This window comes from Pleurodeles waltl, chromosome 9, assembly GCF_031143425.1.
Source record: "Pleurodeles waltl isolate 20211129_DDA chromosome 9, aPleWal1.hap1.20221129, whole genome shotgun sequence".
NCBI lineage: Eukaryota > Metazoa > Chordata > Amphibia > Caudata > Salamandridae > Pleurodeles > Pleurodeles waltl.
This window is the reverse complement of record NC_090448.1, coordinates 762,606,076-762,629,596: the sequence shown is the minus strand read 5'-3', so window position 1 is coordinate 762,629,596 and position 23,521 is coordinate 762,606,076. Positions and strand designations below refer to the sequence as shown.

General features: G+C 45.0%; 1 protein-coding gene across 3 annotated transcripts in view; it reads left to right on the top strand.

The window, feature by feature from the left end:
• The window catches only part of PACS1 (phosphofurin acidic cluster sorting protein 1), a 1,571,500-nt gene that overhangs the window by 807,034 nt on the left and 740,945 nt on the right, over nt 1-23,521 (top strand). For all 3 annotated transcript variants that reach the window (XM_069207928.1, XM_069207930.1, XM_069207929.1), the window contains one exon: nt 16,108-16,220. In XM_069207928.1, coding sequence (XP_069064029.1) covers nt 16,108-16,220 — 113 coding nt within the window. The remainder of the gene's footprint in view (nt 1-16,107; nt 16,221-23,521) is intronic.

Here is a 23,521-nt window from a genome sequence, read left to right as displayed (position 1 = left end):
GAATGCAAAGTTAAAATCACTAATGTATGTTTTATTGCCTACTATAGTAAGATCTATATAGCCAAATTCATCACTGTATAAAAGGTGTGCAGGGAGTCTTAAGGGATGCATTTCAGTTTATGTGGAAATGTGCACCTCAACACGCTTTTCCTCCCATACTGTTGATTCATTGACTTCTGAAGAAGTCTGCCCAAACCGGGCCCAAGTCATTCTCATCAGCCCCGATTGGCTGAGAAGGGTGTGGTACACACATCTAGGACACCTCACTGTAGCAGCCTCTTTCATCTGCTGCTGCTGTATCAATCTGGAGATCAGATTCTATACCCAATCTTCAGTACCTTCACTTTCATGTACAGCGATTTAGTGGCTCAATCTGTGCATCTTTCATCTCTCACCAGAGGTGATGGAGCTAGTCCATTCTGCATATCACTCTTCTACCAAATCTGTCAACTCATAGAGGAACAGATTTCCTTTCTAGTACTCTGATTTTAAAATAGATCCTCTTAAAGCATCCCTCTCCAATGTACCGCAATCATCGCTGTGCTTTGGTTAACAAGGCTGTGCAGATGTTACGGTGAAGAATTATCTTTGTTTTCTTGGTATCCATTGCTTTAGCTCAGCGTGTTAGTGAGATTCAAGCCTTTTCTGCTTGCTCGGTTTCCTCTGCCTGTTTATTCAGATTACTGCTTGGGAATCTACTCAGAGGTGAGGTATCTGCAGGTATAAGTATTTTTCAAAAGGAAACTTTATTTAGCGTTGGTAACAATCTTTCTTGTGGACACCTATCTACCTGCAGCTTCTTCATTGCCCTCCCACCAATCCCCTATGTTGGAGAAAATACCTTATAATTTTTCAACTTTTTTAATAAGGTACAAAGCTAGTTATGCATTGCCCCAATATTTACTTCTCTTGAGATGTCTCAAAAGTCATTGCAAAAACAGGGCAGTGTCACAGCGGAGTCGAAGCCACCTGCTGGCACTAGAGCACTATTGTAAAAGTTTTTCTGGATCCTGTGTGCGCCGGAGATCCTCAAAGATGAGGAATCTGCAGGTAGATAGGTATCCATGCGAAAGATTATTACCAAAGATACGTAACTTTTCCATTTGGGAGCAACCTTGAACAAAAGACAAGGAAAAGTGATTCCATCCAAGAATAGTTTATCATCTTTCTGGGAAAAGTGACAACTTCTCAAGAGATTTGAAAATCAAACGGTTCACCAAATATCATCCCTAGTAGGCTCAACTCCTTCATGCGTACCCAAATGCAAGACTTCATATGAGGCCTCTGCATCACAGGGCCAAATGCACAAACATTAGGAATTCCGATTTCTTAATTGCGATTCTGTCTGAATCACAATTAGGAAATCAGTATTCCTAATGTATGAAACTCATTGAGTTTCATTTAGGGGTTCTTTTTGGGTCAGAAACCGACCTACCTCATGAATATTAATGAGATAATCGCAGTTTGCGACCCATTAGGAATCACAGCATCACAGCATCACAAGAGGGTGGCCTGATTAGGTCAGCAGACCACCATGTCTGTGATTGCTTTTTAATAAAGCAATATTTGTTTTAAAATGGATCCCGTTTTCCTGAAAGGAAAACGAGATGTGTTTAAAAGAAAATAATGAAACCATGAAGTTTAATTTTTTTGAGAGTAGGCAGTGGTCCATGGGACCGCTGCCTGCTCTTAAAAATATTATTATTTACAATCTTGAAGGGGATGGGGTCCCTGGGACCCCAGCCCCTTTGTGAATGGGTTACCATCAGTTTTAAACTGGTGGTAAACTATTACTGTTTGCAACCAGAGTTAGTCGTAAAACAGTAATACATACCATACTGATTCAGTATTTGGAAGGGAAACCCTCAAGGCTCCCCTTCCAAATACCGAATTTCAAATACAAAATGTGATCCAGTAACAAGTTACCAAATAACATTTTGCATTTTTATACATTAGAAAAAGCATTTGTCCGGTCGCAAACAGCCCAATGTGCAGAATCGGGCTCTTTACGACCAGAAAAATGCTTTGTACGTCTCTGACCGAAAGTGCTCAAAGGATTAAAGGACTTGGTAGAAAAACAAATGAGGGGATAAGATCTATTTGTCCCAACCAGCAGGAAAGCCTGGGGGTGCAGCGAGTGCAGAACAATACAAGGAGTTTTGTGTTAGCAAGATATACCGAGAGAATTGTACCACTGGGATAGGGTGCTTGTTAAAGGCCTATGCACTTCAAAAGCAACTTCACACCACGTCATATGAATGGAGCTGAGAGCAGTCTAGCTAACTCTCAAAGGATTCTGGCAGTCTCCGACAGCTGATTGGATTTTAATACAAGCAAAACAAACCACCAAAATAAGCTACTTTAACAAGCAAGGCACCACCAAATCAAGACTCTTGACTCTGTGAGCTCAGAAAATCTGGTTGTGATTGCTACACAGGAAGACAGTCAAAAATGGATTACAGACTATGATATTTTGCAAGGTATTTTCATGGCTTCAGGTTTTCCAGAAAAAGGTATTTTTGCCACAGCTCATAATGCAGAGGCTTTACCTCCAGGAAATGAGGAAGGTGGGTCCCCAGGTATTACCATTTTAATGAACTAGTCTGAAGCATTACTACATGCTTTTACTCCCATTCCTCTAATACCAGTAGTGATTCTAAAATTAAGGTGCCAACAAACTTTGATTCTGTTTGTTCCTGAATTGCCTAGGGGGAGTGGTGGTTCTCAGTCCTTCTGAAGATATCTATAGCCCCACAGAAGAGGCAACTCTGAGTCTGCTGACAAGGCAACTAGGTCAAATATGCCATCCAAATCTGAAATCATTGAATTTGCAGAACAGCTCCTGAGATCAGCCAATATGGACATTTGGTATCTTAAGGGAAACAAACAGGCAGTCCTTAAGGAGGTTTTACTCTTTTAAATGAATTAGGTTTTGTATATGAAGTCTACATCAAGGTGGTATTGATTGCCAGGCAGGAAGAATTAACACAAGTACAATTTTTTTATTTCCTACGGTAAAATACTTTTCTCAAAGCCTTTAAGAAGGCCTGCTCCTCCTTTAAAGAGTACCTTCACCCCATTAGCAGTTAAAATCTGATAGTGACTTCTAGCCACAGATTTCTTACCTTAGAATTAACCCCATGTGTCAGGCTGGATCTGGAAACTGTTTGAGCAGTATCCATGCGCACCTGTAGGTAGTGTTGTTCGGCTCTGGGTCTGTCTCGTCCACGCCAGAAGTGACATGTGCAGTGCCTATAAAGGTTCCACTCCTGCGCCCTGGCATCATTTTTCTTTTCATGCCACTCAGGGCAGATCCAGAATGAGCTACCTCCAGTCAAGTTTTCTCCTGGTGTACTAGGAATTTCCCCTAAAAAACCCAGTAGGTTTCAAACCCTGTGGTGCCTGTCACAGACAGACGGCTGTGATAGACACACACTTGATTTGCCTATGGTATTTGGAGTGGGAGCACGACTCCAAGACCTGCAAGGACTGCCACACCATAAAAACCAAGGTGCTGTGGGAACACTCCTTGTAGCTCCTCGCGGCACGTCATCAGATGACTCTGCGACATTCACGATCCCGGTTGCATGGAAGGTCATTGGATCGCTCATGGAGATGCTCTCAGCAATCATTGTGGCAAATCACATTGTCTGTTAAGACCCATTAAAAAATATTGGTTAAGAAGTCAAAGTGCTCTTTGACTTCATGATATCATTTGAGGCCCCGCTCCCACATTTCCACCACTGAGTGTGCCAGGGTCACTTCATGCATCACAGAGTTTCTTGCAGCCAGTGTGACCAGTTCAACTCCGAGTTTTGTGCGGTCATGCACTTAATATTTGTCCAACCCAACCTCTCTGGAGTTGAAGCACCTTTGGACCCTGTGGGTTTAGGAGTGGCCACCACTGGATTCCTGTCGGCAGGTCTGCCCTCAGTGCCAGTCAGGTACATTGATGCACTGCTGGATCTGAAGTGACTCAGCCCTCTGGGCTGCGACCTTCCAGGGTACCTGCTACAGTACTGTTGTTCCTGGTGGTTCCAACAACCCATGGCAGCACTGACCCCATCGTTATCTCTGACTCAGATGTGGAGCTGAATCAACGTTGTTCAGCACAATTTCTGATGCCGACCAGAACCATGCCTTCCGAGTCAGAGCCAGTGCATTTTTGTTTTGATAGACCTGGAGAGCTGAACAACTGAGAAGGGACTAAGGACCCTTATGAATACGAAAATCCCTTTGACAAACCAGAAGACAACTGGTACAAGGAACTGGTGGATACCAGTGGTTTGGACACCTCACCAGACACTGGCTTGGTCTCTCCTCCCACCATGGCTATGGAGGAAGGGATCTCTTTAGCAGTGGTGGTGCGAATGACAGCTGAGGTCCTGGATGTTCAACTGCACTCAGTGGAAGTCAAGACGAACGTCTTGACAAAGGTGCTTCAGCCGGGAGTTGCCCCCTCTGAACCTGTCCTCCAGTTTCATGAAGCCCTTAAAGATACCTTGCTTAGGGCCTGGCCCAAGCCATGTACAGGGGCTATCCTGTTGTATTGTGTTGGTAAGGCACGGACCACTCGAAAAAGAAGTGGTGTGGAACTGTTTTACCATCTTATTTTTGGGTAATACGCTAGTATCAGTGATATATTCCTTGGTGGATGGTGCCCAGAAATATTGGACAAGGGTTGAGAGTAGTCCCCTCCACGTCCTTTTCAACCGCTCGCTCTGCAAGCATGGCCAAAAATTTGTGAATATTCTAGTCCTGGAGGCGATGTTACGACTGAATCCAGGGGGATATGCATGATGAATCCATTGTAATTTAGGTGGTGAGACTTCCTAGTTTGCAGGTTTGGAAGAATCCCCCCTTCTGCTGCACCTGCAGCATTCTTACCTGGAAGTACCCTGATGAACATGATAGTTTTCTGTAAATGGACACCAAAACGTGTGTCAGCGCTATAGTTGGATGGAATTTTCAAACATATATTGAAGTAAATATGTCACTTAGAATTTGAGAAACTGGGAACCTGTTTTTCACTGTCCAATTGAAGTGGCCAAGCTTGTGATTATGTTAACCACTATGTTTTAAGTGACTGTGGCATATGAATGCTATATAGCAGACAAATTTGGGATGGATATCTTGTTTCACTTAGTTTATGGATATTCAGGTTTCTATAATGAATGAATTTATAATGATGTATGATTTGGTATGAGCATAGTTGAATCAGTATGAATGGTAGTGAGAGATGTGTGGTGACAAATGAGGACTGGTGGTAGTAGCAGGGGGATGTTCTGTTCGTGCATGTACTGTGTCTAAGTCAGAAAAAAGAAGTATCAGGTCTGATATTGAAAATGAATTTGTGAATATTTAACTGTAAACTTATGGTGATGTTTCTGAATTTATAAAAAACAGGTATTATTTTTGTACTAGTGGGCTCCGTTAATTGTTGCTTCAGCGTAGTCAGGTCAGGTTATTATTGGTTTGGCAGCCTTAGTTTGAATTTACCAAGCCCTGCATAGGGTCTCCTGTGCAATGAAGCACTGCCTGCCCCCTACTACTGTCTCCTGGGGATCCCAGTTTATTCACCCTGCACCCCATCCAGGAGAGCTTGGTGGTCCAAGCCTCCACCTCCAAAGTCAACCCTAACATGTTCCCTACCTGCCTACAATCTGGGACTATCAGCCAGATGTCCACCCAGTATGCCACTCCCCTGGCATTTGCAGCCTCCATGCCACTTTAGTTTGCCCTCAAACCCAGTATGCCACTCCCCTGGCATTTGCAGCCTCCATGCCACTTTAGTTTGCCCTCATACCTCCACATGCACCCAGTGAGAGGCAGGATCCACTATCATCATGCTCCACTGACCCTCCATAGCATAGTGCAATTGAGTACTTCAGATTATTCAGCAGGGCTACTCTATCCCCTATTTTGGGAAACCCCTTAACCCATGCCACCCTCTTAAAACTGACTGATGGAGGATCACCTCTCTCTGCTACATCAGGGAGTACAGGCTATTTTGGCCAAAGGAGCCATTGAGAGTGTGCATCAGAAGTAGGTCACGGTTGCCACTCCTGTGGGGGGCGTGGTCACACCAGCGACCAAGATGGCTGCATGGCACTGAAGCTCCGGCGACTGGGCCTGAAAATCCAGATCAGATGCGACTCTGAAGAACTCCATGGGCCTTGGTGCCCTACAACTGCGTCTTGAGAACCTGGGGCGACTGCATTTTTGGCCAGTCCGCAGATGAGCAGAGCAGTCAAAAACACGATCAGCAACTGCCTCACGCCTCGGAGGTCTGAGGCAACAGGGGCTTTGGGTGAGCCTGAGATGCGAGGCAGGCGGGCCACGCGGCCCATGCCAAAAACTGTGAGCTTGGACCTCACATCTGATGTGAGAACCCTACGGGCACAACATCATGCCGAACCAGCTCCAGCTGTTGATGCCTGTGAAGCCTGCGGGTGACGTCCCCCACTTCCCTGGCTTGACTGATTAGTGGCTAGGCCAGAGTCCTGAGTGTCGGTGAGACCTTGGTGGGAGGACCCCTTAGAGCGCAACAGCACACCATAATGGCACAGTAAAAGACTGTGGTGATTGGCCAGAAATACACCTATCTACAGCACACCATGTGGCGCAAATCTGTGCCCCCTGCTACTGAGCCTGTGAACTTGGACTCAGCTCTGCTTGAATTCATCCTGTTTTTTCCAGCCAGACACCTGCATAAGAGGCCTTCATTATCCCACAGTGACCCAGATGCCACGCTGAAATATATTGCACACACAGAAGACCTGCAATCTGGCTGCATTGGTGATCTCTCCCTTGAATAGGCCTCCTGCTACTTTTCCCTGTCTCTCAAGCTCCGCTTGCCATCCCCCAGATAATGTTGGGGGCTCCTGACACCTGAATGGGAGAGATTGGGGGTACGCCACATGCTACCATCCCTCCAGACAACAACACAAGTAGCCGTTGTCTGTGTGGGACTCGCCACTGTTTAGCATTCTGTGGTAAGGGGGTGTAATGTCCCAAAGCAAGAAAAAGTGGCGTGTGTTAAGCCCAAATCCACAAAGAACCTAACAGCTACTTCGAACATGGAGGGGGTGCAACAGGAGACCTTGAAACTACACAACTGGGCAGTATGGATGCCATCATGGCTGAACTCAAGACAGGTTTCCTGGCTGTCGGTGCCCGCTTCAACACTATCAAAACCTACCTGGATGCATAGGTGGTGCAGAGGAGCACATATCCAACCTGGAGTACACCACCACCACTACACTTACGAGGCTGGAAAAACTGTAAACCTGGATTAAGGTGATGGCGATCAAGAATGAAGACTTGGATGCGAGGAGATCCCGCAGCAACATCCGCATTATGGGCATCGCGGAATTGATGAATATTGGCCCCTTGACTTATTTGTCAAAAAACGTCACCTCAACATTTGTTGTTGAATACGCACATCGCTCCCTTTGCCTGCGCCCTATACTGGGGGCGCCACCGCACCCGATCATCCACAGGCTCCTTAATTTCAGGGACTGTAATGTGGCGTTTTGACAGACATGTGAGATTGCCCCGCTCCAATATCAGGGAGTCATGATCTCCGTGATCCCAGACTTTACCATGGCTGTCCAAGAGGCCCTGTGTAAATTCACTACGCCAAGGTGAAGCTCTGCAAATTGGGACTCTGTTGTGGTACGCTGTACCCTGCCAACTCGGTGTAGACATAGACGGAAAGGCCAGATTTTTTGACACCCTAACGGATGCCCTGGCATTCTGCAAACAACGGTCAGAAACCCCCCCTCAATCTCCTAGATGCACGCCACCAGATCGCTCGCCTTCGACCTCAGTTTCCACCAGTATGGAACTCTCTCCACCAGAACAAGCTGCACCGCTACCAAGTGTGCTAGCTGCAGGATTGACTCTATAAGTGACGCAGTCCTGCCCCCCCTGTCACATGCTTCTGCGTAAATGTACTAAACTCTCTCTCATACTTGATCCCATCTCTGTCATCTCATTGTCAAGTGGACTGTTGTCAGTATTGGGGCCCTTCACAGTGGCATTCCCACTTCCCTCCGGTTTTATACCATTGTTGAACTGGGGAAATTGTTCTGCTCCACTTGGAGTTCTTTGGGATCCACCTGGCATAGTTGCACCAGGTGTAAGTGGGGGGTAGGGAGTTGCTTCCTATTGTTATTTGTCTGATAAACCACTGCACTTATATACCACACCTGATATGGGGTAGTACATTTGGTCACTCATACATGTCTCCACATGATGCTCAGCACCCATTTGTTGACACCGGTTTCATGTCTTAGAACATCTGAGGCCTTAATAACCAACCCAAAGGCAAACAAGTTGTACAATATCTGCAACGCTATAACGTAAACATTGCTTTCAGCAGGAAACCCACTTAGCACCTGGGCCACTTCACAGGTTTGCAACATCAATGGCGATTTCCCCAATATGCCACCCCATCATGAATTATTTTGTACAGTAGTCCATGCTGCTATTCTTGAATACTTAACACTCAGTACGGACTCTGTACGAACCCAGGCTACACTTTGGTGAGCTTTTAAGGTATTCATAAGGTGCATATGTATGGCCGAACACTCCGGAGTATTGCGGCATTAGCGGATCTAGATCCACCACCCCACTGAAGCGGACTTCCATTACCAGGCTACCCTCTTAGTAGAATTCTGTGAGCTTGTGGAAAATAAAGCCCACTAAAGCCCACTATCTAGAGAAATACGTTAGAACGTGTTGATACAGCAAAGGATAAAGACCGGAACGATCACTATATAGACTATTACAGCCACCTGGGGGCATCCTATATCGCGGAATTGCAACGCTTAGATGCCACTTGGGTTACGGACACAGTAGGCATACAGACAGAGCTACTCACCTACTATTTCCACCTCTACTCCGCCTAAGTGAACAATGATCCTGCTGGTAGGATGCCCTATCTTGATGGAGTAGCCATCATCTGTCTCACCACTGCACAACAACAATTCCTTAGTGAACCCATCCCTGCTGAGAAAGTCACTGCAACAATTGACTCTATTGATGGGTCTAAAGCCCCTGGCCTAGATGGCTTCATAGTCTCTTTTTACGAGACTTATAAGCAAGTGCTACCACCACATCCCTTTGCTATGTATTCGGAGGCCTTGAGGACCGGTGAGCTTCCACTCATGTTACGTGAAGCAGTACTTGCATTACTCCTCAAACCAGGCAAAAACTCTACAGCAGTGTGGATCCTATCGGCCAATATCACTTCTAAACTTTGTTAATAAAATCCTAGCCAAAATACTTGCCACTCGTCTTGCGCTCCTCATGGACCAAGTTATATCCCCAGCTCAGTCAGGATTTGTCCCACACCGCTTTACTGCCTTCAATCCACAGACCCTATTCTTGGTCCTTAATAGAATCTCTCCCATTGTCCCCGCTGCACTTGTATTATTAGACATGGAAAAAGCCTTTGATTTTTTTTTTAGATTGACCATTTTTACTTGATGTACTTTATAAAATGGGCTTCCTGCTCTACTTCTCCTCCCTAATCACATTACTGTACTCCCAACCAACAGCCCGGATTATTATAAATGGGACACTGTTGCCTCCATTGTGGTCACCAGAGAAATGCACAAGACTGCCCCCTCTCACCCCTGCTTTTTATAAATGCAGTGGACCCATTGGTGAAGCACCTACAGGAGAAACACTTCCATAGAGTCTTGCAATTCCAGCTGGGCCCGCTACTCCTTTCGCTTAATACAGATGATTCTCTTTTTCATACAACACTCAGCTGACAATCTAAATTTGCTACTTCGTAAGGTGGTCAGTTTCAGACTGCTCTCCGGTTTACAAATCAACTGGGCCAAATCTGAGCACTTTCCACTCACAGTAGCCACCACCCAAGTGCATTCTGAATTTCCTCTGGCCTGGTGCAAGGACACCATCAAATACCTGGGCATCCATATTAATCTGAGCAAGGAACAGATGATACACTTGAACTATGGCCCGGCAAAGGACCACCTGAACACTCAGGTTGAATGTTGGATCCGCCTCACACTATCTTTAGAGGGACACATTGCCATCATTAAAATGGTAGTACTCCCCTGCTTTTTGTATCTCTTCAGCAGCATCCCTATCCCACTCACCACCAAGTTCTTCGCAAATTTGCGGACCCTGCTGCGACTCGTATGGGCAGCGAAACAGCCTAGGATTGACTGGGACACCCTTGTACTGCCATATGAACACAGAGGGTTCAGAGTTCCCAATCTCCATCTATACTACATAGTTGTGCAGTGTAATTGTGCCCACCATTGGTACCATGTGGGTGCATGGCTACCCTATTCTAAACCTGCAAAGGACTTTCCAGCTCTGGTGCCACTGTGGGTGAAATTGTCTGCTGGTCTACCACTGGACCCTCAGGGTACACAACCACTGGCCACCACTTGTTGGCCTGGCGAAAGCTCACCCGAGTGTAGGGAAACCGGACACTTTACTCCCCAACACTCCTAGTGATTGGCAATCCCTGGCTCCCCATCACTTAGGAAACACTAGTACAGCGCACCCTGATGAAATTCGCCTTTCATGCCATTGGAGACCTCTTCCTAGATGAACATGTCTTCTCCTTTATAAACTGTCGTGGCCACTGGGATGCCACACAGATGGATCATTTTGTACTCCGTCGCTTTCAGGGTGCACGTAAAGCTCAAATCCCATCATGTCCACTCAGTCCATATGAATTCATCCCACTAACACTAATTACTGATGATGAGGGAGCTAGATTAACATCTAACCTTTATCACACCTCCCTAAACCTCCTACCCACTCGAGACTCCAAACTCTGAACTGCTTGGGAGACTGACCTAGGCCACCCATTAATGGGCAAAGTTTGGTACTCGTGTTATACACAGACTCGATTAATCTCGTTCAGTTAGCACTGTAAACTCATTCACTATAAATTGTTACACAGAGCATACTTCACGCCTGCAATGCAGGTGTGCAGAGACCCCACACAAACCTCAGAATGACTTCAGTGTTGGGAAGGAACCATAGATTTTGCCACATGCCATGGACCTGCAGCGCTATTGTGTCTTATTGGAGAGAGGTATTTGATAAACTATCCCAGATGACCCATATAGCCCTGGACCATACCCCATTACTAGCTCTCCTGGAATATGTCCTGGTCATTCCAAAATCACTACGTCGATATGTTGCAATTGCTCTACAATCCACTGGGGTAGTAGGCACCCTCCTACAACAAAAGCATGGATCAAAAGCTTAATATACTGTGATACCAATAGTGAACTATTTGCATCCCACCAACCACCCAGCTCCAGGCCGAGAGACATTTGGCAGCCTCTCCGAGACTATTTGCCGACACTGGAACCACAGTCCCCCGCTCCACTCTTTGTAATCTGTAATTGTACATGGAGGTCTCCCTTGCCTATCTTGTTCTTATCTGACATATGTGGGGAGACAGTACCGATAAATGTTATGTTTTTGTTGTTCTCATTATGTAGTACATACATCTGCAACCGCATACTCCCATGTGTGGGAATCCATATCTGTCTTATGTGGTAGTCTAAAATGCGAAAATTGGAAAATAAAGTAAAAAAGAAAAAAAAATTGTTGGGACTCTCGCTACTTACCAGGGCCCAAAAAGGACACAGGCCTCGACCCTATTGTAGATCTGTGCCTTTTCAATTTCTTCCTGAAGTGGGAGAAGTTCAAGATGCTCACTTTAGCTCAGGTCCTATCTGCCCTCGATCAAGGAGACTGAATGGTATATCTAGACTTGCACAATTCTTACTTTCACATCCCTGTGTGACTTTCAACTGGTGTTACCTGTGGTTGACGGTGGGCCACGAGCATTATCCGTTCACTATGCTTCCTTTTGGCCTTACCAGCACCTGTCTCATGTTAACCAGGGTGATTACGGTGGTTGCAGAACATCTGTGGAGGACAGGGGTTCCAGTATTTGCCTAACTCGATGATTGACTGTTGAAGGTGAGCTCGCTTCCTGCACTCGCTAGGGTTTACTATCAATATGACGAAGTCACACCTGACTTCCTCTCAGATGCTCCCTTTCATTGGCACTGTTCTGGACATAGTGCAGTTCCCCGAGGCCCATGATATTCAGGCTGTGACTCCAGTATTTCATCCTCTATCCTGTATTTTGGTGAGGCTGACTCTAAGGCTTTTGGTCTACATGGCCTCCTACTTCCTGTTAGTTACACATGCCTGTTGGCATATGTAGGCTCTGCAGTAGGACATGAAGTCCCAGTGAGCGCAGCATCAGGGCAATCCTTCAAATTTTATCCAGATCTTGGAGGGAACCTCAAAAGACCTGCAGTGGTAGCTGTCAAACTGCGATTGGGTTAGCAACAGACCCCTCTCTCTCCCCCTCATGAAGCTGATTAGTGACAAGTGCTTCACTCCTTGGTTGAGGTGGCCATCTGGGAGAGGTAGATATCGGAGGACTCTGGCCTCTGGCAGAGTCTCAGCGTCAAATCAAATTGATAGAGCTGCAGGCCATCTGACTGGCATTGAAAGCCTTTTTCCTTCAACCAACAAAAGGCTGGTGCAGGTATTCATGGACAACCTATTTCCATTTGGTACAGTATTAAACAGGGCATTGTGGCGTCATGGACCCTGTGTCAAGAGACCCTGCGCCTCTGGACATGGCTGGAACATCTGGGCATTTCACGGTTGGTTCAACATCTGGCGGGCTCTCTGAATGCAAGAGCAGACAAACTCAACTATTGATGCCTACTGGATCACAAATGGCATCTCCATCCGGAGGTGGTGCTAGATCTCTTCTGAGACTGAGGAGAGCCTTGGTTAGATCTGTTCGCCGCTGCTGGAAATGCAGAGTGTCAGGAGTTCTGCACTCTCGAGTTTCCAAGGTGGCTCTTGCTCGAACACACTTTTTATCTCCAGTGGAGCTCAAGCATTCTGTACACCTATCTGCCCGATACCGCTCCTGCCCAGAGTTCTCAGGTAGGTCAAAAGTGACTGGGCTCAAGTTATTCTTGTAGTCCTGGATTAGGCACAGAGTTTGGTATGCAGAACTCCTGAGCACGATCATCGGTCCTTCTATCAGGCTGCCCCTTCAGGAGTATCTTCTGGCACAACCGCAATGCAGGGTACTGCACTGGAAACTGCTCAGACTCTGTCTTCATGCATGAAGATTGATTGTTGACAGTTGACAGCTTTTGACCATCACCCCCAAAGTCTGCAGTGTTAGTCTGGCAGCCAGGCATCTCTCCAGCAAGATGGAATACACCTGACATTGGGACAAATTTGTGACATGGCGTGCTTCAAGAGCGTTCACCCCCTTTCTGCACCCTTATCTCAGCGTTTTGCTGTTTATTCTTTCACTAGCCAAGCAGGGCTCTGTTAGGTCACTGTTAAAGGTTATCTGATGGCCCAATCTGCATTTTTGTGGTTGCCGAACCAACGTTCTTTGTTCAAGTCATCCGTTGTGACTTATTTTCTGAAGAGACTCCAATGCCTGTTCCCTTCAGAACCATTTGCCATGCCCCAAAGGGACCTCAATCTGGTCTTGACATTCCTAATTTGTGTACCCTTCGAGCCCCTGCACAACTGTCCGTTGCACCTACCATCAGAACGGCTTTTCTGGTGGCCCTAACATTGGCTGGGGGGAGGGGGGCAGTGAGCTGCATGCACTTTCTGTGCACCTGCTCAACACAACATTCTACCCAAACTGGTACTAATAACCTCTTCCTCCTTTCTTCTGAAAGTTGTGACACCTTTTTATGTGGCCCAAAGTATTACCTTGCCTACCTTATTTGCTCCACCTCACCCTTTCAAGGAAAAGGAGAGACTCCACAACCTGGAGCTAAAAAGAGCATTGTCGTTCTAACTTGATCGTACAAAAAAATTCAGGGTGGATGATCAACTCTTCGCAGGGGCAAGGAAAGGCATTGCAGAAAAAGACCATATCACAATGGATAGTGCTTTGCATAAAAATCTGCTATGCTTTGGCCAAGAAGCAACCCCATGAGAGTTTGCGAGTTCGTTCCGCCAGAGCCAAGGCTGCAACCACCATGTTAGTTTGCACAGTCCCTGTCCTGGACATCTGTCAGGTGGCAACTACTGTCTGGACAGTAATGTCTCTTGTGATGAGCGCTTTGCTAATCTGTTCGCAGCCCACCTCTTAGGAGATATTACTTGGGTATCTATTTTAAGGTAAGGACTCTGTGGCTAGAACTCTCTATCAGATGTACAAGCTACCTACCTTCGGTAATGCCTTATCTAGTATAGACTCTATCTTGTCACAGACTTCTTACCAACCCTCCCATCCTCCTCACTCTGCAAACGGATTCTTTGCATAGGGTTACCCTTCTGAGGCCCTTAGTGCTGCACACCAGTACATCAGCAGTCTTGTGGCTCCATGCTTCTGGTGTGGTAAGGTTGCAAAAAGTAACTGATGTCATTGGTGCCTATATAGACGCCGCGCATGTCACTTCTAGTGTGGACCACACCAAGCTGATTGTTGCCACCTAGTGGCATGCAGAAGTACTGATTGAAAAGTGTCCAGGTCCAGTCTGATGCCTGCGGATATTAATAAGGTAAAGAATCTGCAGCTGGATAGTCTATACCAAATATGGCATTAAGGAGTGTAAGTAACTTGTTGTTTAGTACTTTATAAATGTATTACCCCTCTGTGCGAACACATTCACAATGCTTCATTGCAGCACTTATCTTGAAAGCAGCCTTCTTAATTACCATTAATTCTGCTCATAGAGTCCATGAATTATACGCTTATCAGCTGTTGAAACCTATGTGGTTTTTCATTCCAACAGGGTAGCAATACGAATACACCTTTTGGGTTTCTTCCAAATATAGTATCAATTTTCATATCAATCAAATTATCACCCTTCCTATATACTTTAGCAGTCCAGCTGCTCCCGCTGTGTTTCCCTTAAATTCCTTAAATGTCAGGAGCATTTTATGCTTTATGTTCCAATCAGTTATTCTTCAACTACATCACAGTAATGGAAGGTCTGGCTGCATTTGTTTCCATGTTGATTGTGTTTTGTATACCCTTGTTTCTAATTGGTGAAGTGCATAAATCTCTTCCTGTAAAATCTGTAGTGCATGCCACCAGATGCGCAAAACAGCGGTTATGTCATCGTTACAAAATATTTGACTGGCTGAGATATTTAGGACAGCCACCTGGAAATTGGTACACTTTTTAAAAAACACGGTTGCCTTGTATCTAACAGGAGGACTGGCCCAATAAAGGGTCAGTCTACCTTCAAGAATCAATTTGCTTAAGTCCAATATGGAACTATCTTCATAGTTGCTGACATTCATTCTTTGTGACCAACAGCCATAGTTAAAGGATGTATTTGCCACTCTATTCTAACATTTATGACCATTAGTTAGTTACGATATGTGATACAGAAGAAAGATTTACTTACTTGTAGTCCTGGTTCTTCATTGTGACGATCTTCATTGAAGTTATAAATGAACCGCCCATCTCACAGACTTTTATAAGCTCTGGGTATGAATATCAGCAGTGTTGTGTTCTTGAGTGGAGCTCTACTTATCCAGCAGAAAAACTCACTCTTAAGGGCAACTGACACAACTACGCATCTGGGATTGGAAAACTCTTGGCTTCTTAAAGACACAGACAATTTTAATTTTCACAGTGCTAAAGAAATACTTATCAGTCCTTCTTTTACCCACACTCAACCCCCTTTTAGCAGCAATCTAGGATTGCCACAATGCAGTTTTGTAATCGTATTTTTAGTAAGAGAGTGAATATTTGGGATCAATTTCGGCCAAGTAAGGCTGTTTAGAGGATGCTTTTGTTAAATTCAACATTTTAAATGCATGCACCACCTTTTGAAATATGTGAAAATGTGTTGAAGGTCCCCAAACACAGTGTGGGACTATTTTAATGTGTATGACTTTAATGAAAATCTCTCAAATTCAGAACCAGAACTACAAAGAAGTAACTATTTCTTCTCTTCTATAACCCCCAAATCTGAGACTTTAAATTGCAAGGAATAAGAGTTTGTATTTGAAGTATGAGAAATTCGAGGACTAACTGAAATGTTCTGTGTCTCTCCTTCTTTGTCACCTCAGGATGTGAGCGAGCAGGAAAGCTTGGGAGACTTGAACTCTTTAGCTGTCCCTGAGAAAATGAAGACCCCTATGAAGACACCCAAGACCGACCTCCAAAACATCTCATCTCCCAGGTCTGTGCCTGATCCCTCGGATCAGCCTGTTCATATCTACATACCTCACCCCATTCACCCTTCTTAAGGTATGTCCCCACTCACTAAAACTGCTACCTCTTCACATTTCTTTACTGGGTAGCATATTTTATAGTGAACAGTCATTAGAGTCTGGGTCACCGGTTCAAATATGACCCAGATCATTAAATATTCACTCTTCTGTGATGGCCAGTTTGTGCTGGTCTTAGTTTAGTTGTGAGTGAAGGGATCAATTGGCAACCCCTTTTGACTTGTTCAGAAGAGTAGCCAGTGATGTAAGGAATACAGGGCCACTCTGATTTAATATTTTAATTCTCCAGCATTTGTTTGTTCATAGATATATTTAGTTGTTTTTGCATTTTTACCTCTAGGTCAGGAGAAAATTTGGCCTCATAATGTTAACCTCTCCTACAAAAGATAAAAAGAGATCCGAATGCCTGCACAACCTGCAGCCAAAGGAATATGTTGTTGTGAGACCTATCTTCATCGCAAAAACTGCCTTTATTCAAAGTATAGGGCTGCATACTGTGACACTTGCAAAACTTTCATTTCTGTGCTATGGGGAAGGGTGATTTCTATATCACATCTAGATTCTCAGAAGCATACGAAAGTTTCCTGCTTACCAGGGAATGCTCCCTCACCAGGAAATGATTCTAGGAAAAGTGCACTTCCAAACACTTTCACATAGAGGTCTCAAAAGTGTACGAATCTAGAGTTCCCAGAACTAGAATGTTCTCACAAATATTATCTTGTTCTGAATACTCAGTTGAATCATCTTCTGGAGCACCAGACTCAAATCTGGAGAATTGAGATAGTGCTCAACATTGACATCACTGGATAGGGCATGGTGTCATCAGCAGTGTCTCGTAGCTCAGCTCGAAGTGACTTGAGAACCATATTTTATATTGCTTTAAGTGTCATTTAATTCATTCTTATTGTCTGCCGCTCCAATGGATGCAAATTCTGAGTTGGTAATATTTTTCTCAAATTTATTAAACAATTTGTCTTCCCAAATAATCGGGCTTGCAGCCTTTTAAAACATGTAGGAGACATATGTTGATTTTTTAACCCTACCTATCCTGCTTGAGGTATCTTATAACAGAGCATGACCAGTGTTGAGTGGCCCTTGCCAAACAAATGCACTTGACTGCTTTAAAGGTGAGCCAATAGGAACTAGTCTTAGTTTCATTTTAAACAACCCAGTTATAGTGCAATTTGAGATCCAATACTAGGTCTTGCACTAGGTGCAAGTCCGAGTTGTGGTCACATTTGTAACTGCGTCATAAGAAACGACACAGTTCATATTAGAGACCTGGTCCCAGCTATGCAGTCAGTTGCCCATTCTAATTTCCTATCTGCTGGAGGTTTTGCAAAATCTTATGTTATGTATATTTGTATAGCGCGTGGCTACCCAGAGGCCTCCCAGCGCTAGGAGCTAGAACACTTGAGTCGAGGATGAAAAAGGGAGGAAATATGTTTTAAATAGCCAAGTCCTTAAAGCCTTGCGGAAGGTTAGTTCATGGCTGATCATTCGTAGGATAAGAGGTAGGGAGTTCCATAACTTTGTCCCCTGGTAAGCTAGAGATCTTCCACCCCATCTGGCCTTCTTCACTTTAGAGGTCACTACTAAGAATGCTGTGGAGGTTCTAAGTGGCCTATTAGGTGAGTAGAAGGAAGATAAGGTCCTCAGCCGTTCCGGACCTCTATTGTGCAGTGCTCTATTCATATGGCACAGTGTCTTAAATTTGATCCTCTTAGCCACAGGAAGCCAATGGACAGAGGAAATTCCTGCTTTTATAGATTCATGTTTAGGTATGTTGAGAAGCAAACGTGCAGAAGCATTCTGGACTATCAGCAACTTTTTGATCACATATCCAGGCGCTCCAATATACAATGCATTTCCATAGTCCAGACATGAACCAAACAATGCCTGTATAATAATTCTTTTGGCTATCAAAGGTAAGATTGTAAAGACCTGCCTTAGAAGTCTGAGGGGGCAGAAAGAGGTGGCAGCAGTTTTATTAGCTTGATGCGCCATGGACAATTGTGGATCAAGCCAGACACCAAGACTCTTGATGAGTCCTTTGGGTGGAGGTAGGTATCCCAGACCCTACGTGATCGATGGATTGGGAATGGGTTTGGTATGTTGCCCGAGTCTCATCACGTTCGTCTTATTATCATTAAGTTTTGACTTGCTTACGGACATCCATGCCGCCACAGCTTGGAAACATGGACCAAGTACTGAACCTTTAGTGCAGGAGTCATTAGATAGGGATACAACTAGCTGTGTGTCATCTGCATATGATGCCAGGGCCATCCCAAAGGGCTTGACTATTTCTGCGAGAGGTAACATGTAGATATTAAATAAGGTGGGGCCAAGGAAGGCCCCTGCGGGACTCCACAGTTGTTCTTAACATGCTCGGAGAAATATGATCTGTCTAAAACTTGATATGATCTATTCTTAATAAAGGAAGTGATCCAGTCTAAGGCAGACCCAGATATTCCAGTCTCTTGTATCCTGTCAGTTAATATATCAAGGTCCACCGTGTCAAAAGCGGTGCTAAGATCCAGGAGAATGATAGCTGTCTCCAAACCCGGGTCTAAGCGCCTTCTGGCCTCTTCTGTGACAGTGATCAGTGCCGTCTCAGTACCATGTAGTGGTCTTAAGCCCATCTGAGTAGCGTGTAGGATATTATTATCCTCCATGAAACGGGAAAGTTGAGTATTAACATGCTTTTCAATTATTTTAGAAAGAACGGGTAGCAATGAGATGGGTCTATATTTGCTAAGCGATGCAGGATCAAGATTAGGTTTCTTCAGAAGTGGTTTAACAATGGCATGTTTCTATGGTTCTGGTACTGAGCTAGAGGACAGTAAAAGATTCACAGGATTTGTAATAACAGCAACCGTCACTGGGGCACCTAATGTCAGCACCTGGGGAGGGACTGAATCAAGGGGGATTTACCCACGTCTTCTTCAGATATCGGGGAAAAATCTGAGAGAATAGCGGAACCCATAGACTTCTGTTCCACTACCTTCTGTACCTGGTCAGAAGTTCTAGGGAAGGTCGAATAGATGTCTAGTACTCTTTGTTGTAAATACGTTGCAAGATTGTTAACATGTTCCTGGGAGGCGTCCAAGAGTGCCAGGTCCTCCTGTGGCTGGGTAATCTCATTGAATATGTGAAAAATCTCTTTAGGAGAATTTGCCGCCATCTCAATTTTAGCTGAGTAATAGCTGGTTTGGGCTATTTTTATTTCAGTGTGATAGGACCGAATGGCTTTCCTGTACCCTTGTTTTAACGCTTCATCATATGATTTTCACCATCTCCTTTCCCGTTGACTACATTCTCTTTTGGGATGCAGAAGATGCGGGGTAAACCAAGGAGAGGTCTGTCTACAGTGTCCTTTGACTTTAGTGGACAAAAGGCAACAGAGCACCTAAGCTGCTGGTAATCCAATTATTAAAGGACTCCGACCTATCCATGATATTGTTTTTGGGTAGATGGTTTATGCCTCTCTAGAATATTAATCCAGGCATCGGCTTTAAGATTACGTCAGCATCTGGTAGGTAAAGATGTATTATGGATGGGTTTCCTATGCCTAAAAATGGCTAATTCAAGTGTTATCAGAAAGTGGTCAGAGCAAGCCAAAGGGCTTTAGTTCTGTGACATTCGAAAAAACTAAGTAAATCGTATGATCCCTATTATGCGTCGGACCCTTGATCAGTTGTACTAGATTTAAGGCATCCATGTCAGAGAGTAAGGATTTAGTTACCAAATTGTCTACCTCCTCTGCATGAATGTTAAAATCACCAGGTAGAGTGAAATTAGGTTTAGAGCAAACCAACTCGGCGATATTATCTGCAAAGGACTGTAAAACATTTTTCAGGGGGACCCGGGGGCGAGAAACCAGAGCACCTGACAGGGTATATTGGGGATTCAAACTGATGAAAAAGTACATACTTTCACATCCTATTGACTGCAGGGGGTGTGAGTGAACCGTTAGGTTGTTCCTATAGATTATCGCAATGCCCCCACCTCTGGCGGAAGCTCTGTCGAGCCTATTTAGTAAAACAAATCGATATTTAAGGAAGTCACAACAAGTATATTTGCTTCCCATTCCATAGGAACATGCTGCTAATTCTAAAGCTTTACTCATGACACAGTATACCTCACCAACTAAAACTAAGTTGGTTTGTGGAATACAGTCTTTCTTAAGGCCTTTTACAAAGCTTATTGGTCCTTCAAGTTAAGTAATATTTATTTGTGTAGCACACTTTTTTCTGTGAGGGAATCCTGGCACTCTTCAGGTGTGTTAGGCTAGCCCAAGACGTGGTTGTGAGGTGTTACTCAGGGCCAGGTCTTCAACTTCTTGTGGAATTCAAGAACAGGGGAGAAGGCTGTAATCTGCAATGGGAGATCGTTCCGTTCTTTAGGAGTGATGTTAGAGAGGGCTTAACCTCTGTTTCTCTTTTGTGAATGAGCGAGCACTTGCTTGTAAGAGCCTGGCTGAGCGAAGGTGCTTTGAAGACTGATGGAAGTGAATGCGGGTGTTCTGTTAGGCTGGACCCTATGTTGTGTAGTGCTTAGTATGTGTGGACGAGGAGTTTGAACTCTGCACTCTTTTGTATCTGTAACCAGGGAGCTCCCTCAGAGGTGGTGATGTGAGACTGGGTGGGAAGTTGAGGGCAAATCTGGCTGCATTCTGGTTGTCTGCAGTCTCTTCTTGTGATGATTGGTGATCCCTACATAGAGAGAGTACCCGTAGCCCAGCCTGCTTTTGATGAGGGCTTGGGTGACGGACTGTTTTGTGTTGTTCGGTAGGCACTTGCTGATTTTTCTCAGATTCTTTAGTGTGTGGCATCCTTTCCTAAAATTACCACTTCTGTCTTGTCTGTGTTTCGCCTGAGACAGTTGGATTTCATCCAGATAGCCACTTTGGTCATGTAGGCAGTGAATTTGTTCCTTGTGCTGGGGGTTTGTGGGAGGCGGATAGTATAAGTTAAGTGGTGTAGATGATGTTGATGTTATTTTTTTTCTCCATATTTCTTTATTTTGAGCTTAAGAAGACACGTCCATATGTAAAATGATACATTAAATCAATTGTACAGCTGCAACACAACAATGCTTATACATGGGAGTTGTCACATATTCCATTCCACTTGATATCCACTGTAATAAAGACATATATATCAAATTGACTAGTGTGCGCCGATTGGATTCCCGCACTGGTATATATTTTAGAAAACACTGGATAATATACTTATTTCGTATAATGACCAGAGAATAAAATAACCTAAAACATGACTGAACTGCAATTAGCTAGGTGTGCTTTGTGGAAGCAAAAGCGCAAAAGGAGGGGGGAGGGCGGCTGCCAGGTGGGGGCATAGAGGCAGGGAGAGAACTCTCCACCTCAACCGTCAGATTCTACAGCCGGCTGTGGACCAAGCAGACTCAACACCTTCAACAAGTACCCTCCAACCTGGGGTGTCGTGAAGCGGGCCCACCAGACTATAGGATGATGATCAGCGTTGCTCTGCCAGTATTCCGTTGCGAAGATCAACAAGCCATCTCAACACCGGGGGGACAACGCAGACTTCCAGCACATCGCTAGGCATCTCTTTGCTAGTATGAGTACTAAGTCCAATATTTTATTCATTGTTTTGTTCTTAGAGGTTCTATGTGTTATTCCTAGCATATAATGTGCCATGTTGCAACGCATATTTCTCTTTGGTATTTTCTTTAGCGTCCCAGTTATCTGTTCCCAGTAGACAACTACGCGGTGGCAGGTCCACACCATGTTTAAGAAATCTGCATTCCCATTGTGGCATCTCAGACATTTATCTGATGCCGAAGAGTAAATGCCTGCTAATCTCGCAGGAGCGAGATATGTGTGATGTAAATAATTAAATTGTATGTACTTGTAACAGCCATTCACAGAAATAGTTTTCGGAACCATGAGGGCCTGTTCCCATTGTGTATCTGTAAGTTTCACGCGGGGCGCATCCTCCCAGTACGGACAAAGGACATCTAGCCTCCATGTATAGAGCTTTTTAAATGTTTGTAATGGCTTTCCTCTCTCCCCCATGAGTCAGCAGCATCTGAAGCAATATCGATGTATCCGGTTACCTAGGAAGAGTATCCCAACGGACAGCAGCTTATCTCGTCAGTGCCGCGTATGCCATGAAAGTCCCGGGTGACACACCAAAATCATTCACTAGGTTGTCAAACGGGACCAGCATGTGATCTTCTAACGGGTCTCCCCATTCCACTATATTGCGCTTCCTGGCACAACCCTCAGCGAGAGCTATAGTGCATAAGGAAATTCCTGTCCTGATTTACGCGTGAAAGCAAACCAGCATCTCCTAGCAGTTTTCATTAATAAATTACTACCACGGACAGACCCAGCAGAGTGGGGTGACATTAACCAACCTAAGAGACCACCTGAGCTCACTGTCTGACATGTGGAGGATAATTCTTACAGGTTGTGCCCCGCCAACCAGCGCATAGGCCACTGGAGTTGGGCCGCCATATAATAGTGCTCGAAATTCGGGGCCCCCAATCCACCCTCCGATATAGGCGCATAAAGCTTGGGCAACGCCACCCGGCTTCTGCCTCTGCCCCATATCTGTGCAGTAAGAAGCGAGCGCATCTCCGCAAACCACTTCTGCGGGAGGTAAACAGGTAGAGCCAAGAAGTGGTACAACAGTTGCAGGTGGACCAGCATCTTAGCTATGGCTAGTCTTCCCATCGGCGAGAGTTGGAGGGAGTTCCAAAATTGTAACAACGATCTCACCCCCGCCAGTACCTTGCCTATATTGGCATCTAATAAATCCCTTTCATTGTGGAATATCCTAACCCCGAGTTAGTTAATGGTGCAGGACATTGAGGTGTTGGGCAATTGTACTCGTTGGGCAATGGTCAGGGATGTAAGAGGGAACAAGCAGGACTTAGACCAGTTCCCTTTAAGACCAGATGCCCTGCCAAATCTTTGCAGTAACGCCACCAGCTGAGGCACCACCGTGGCAGGTTCGCGAAGGTACACGAGTGCATCATCCACATAGAGTGAGACGACATTCCAAATCCCTTCCATGCACAGACCCCAATCGGGAGCCCTCATTCGCATGGCCCGCGCCAAGGGTTCCATTGCTAGCGCAAATAGAAGTGGGGACAGGGGGCAACACTGACGAGTTCCACGTCCGATGACAAAAGGCTCTGAGATTCTAGCACCTGTTTTCACCTGGGCTAACGGTGCCTGATATAGTAGAATTATCCATTTCAT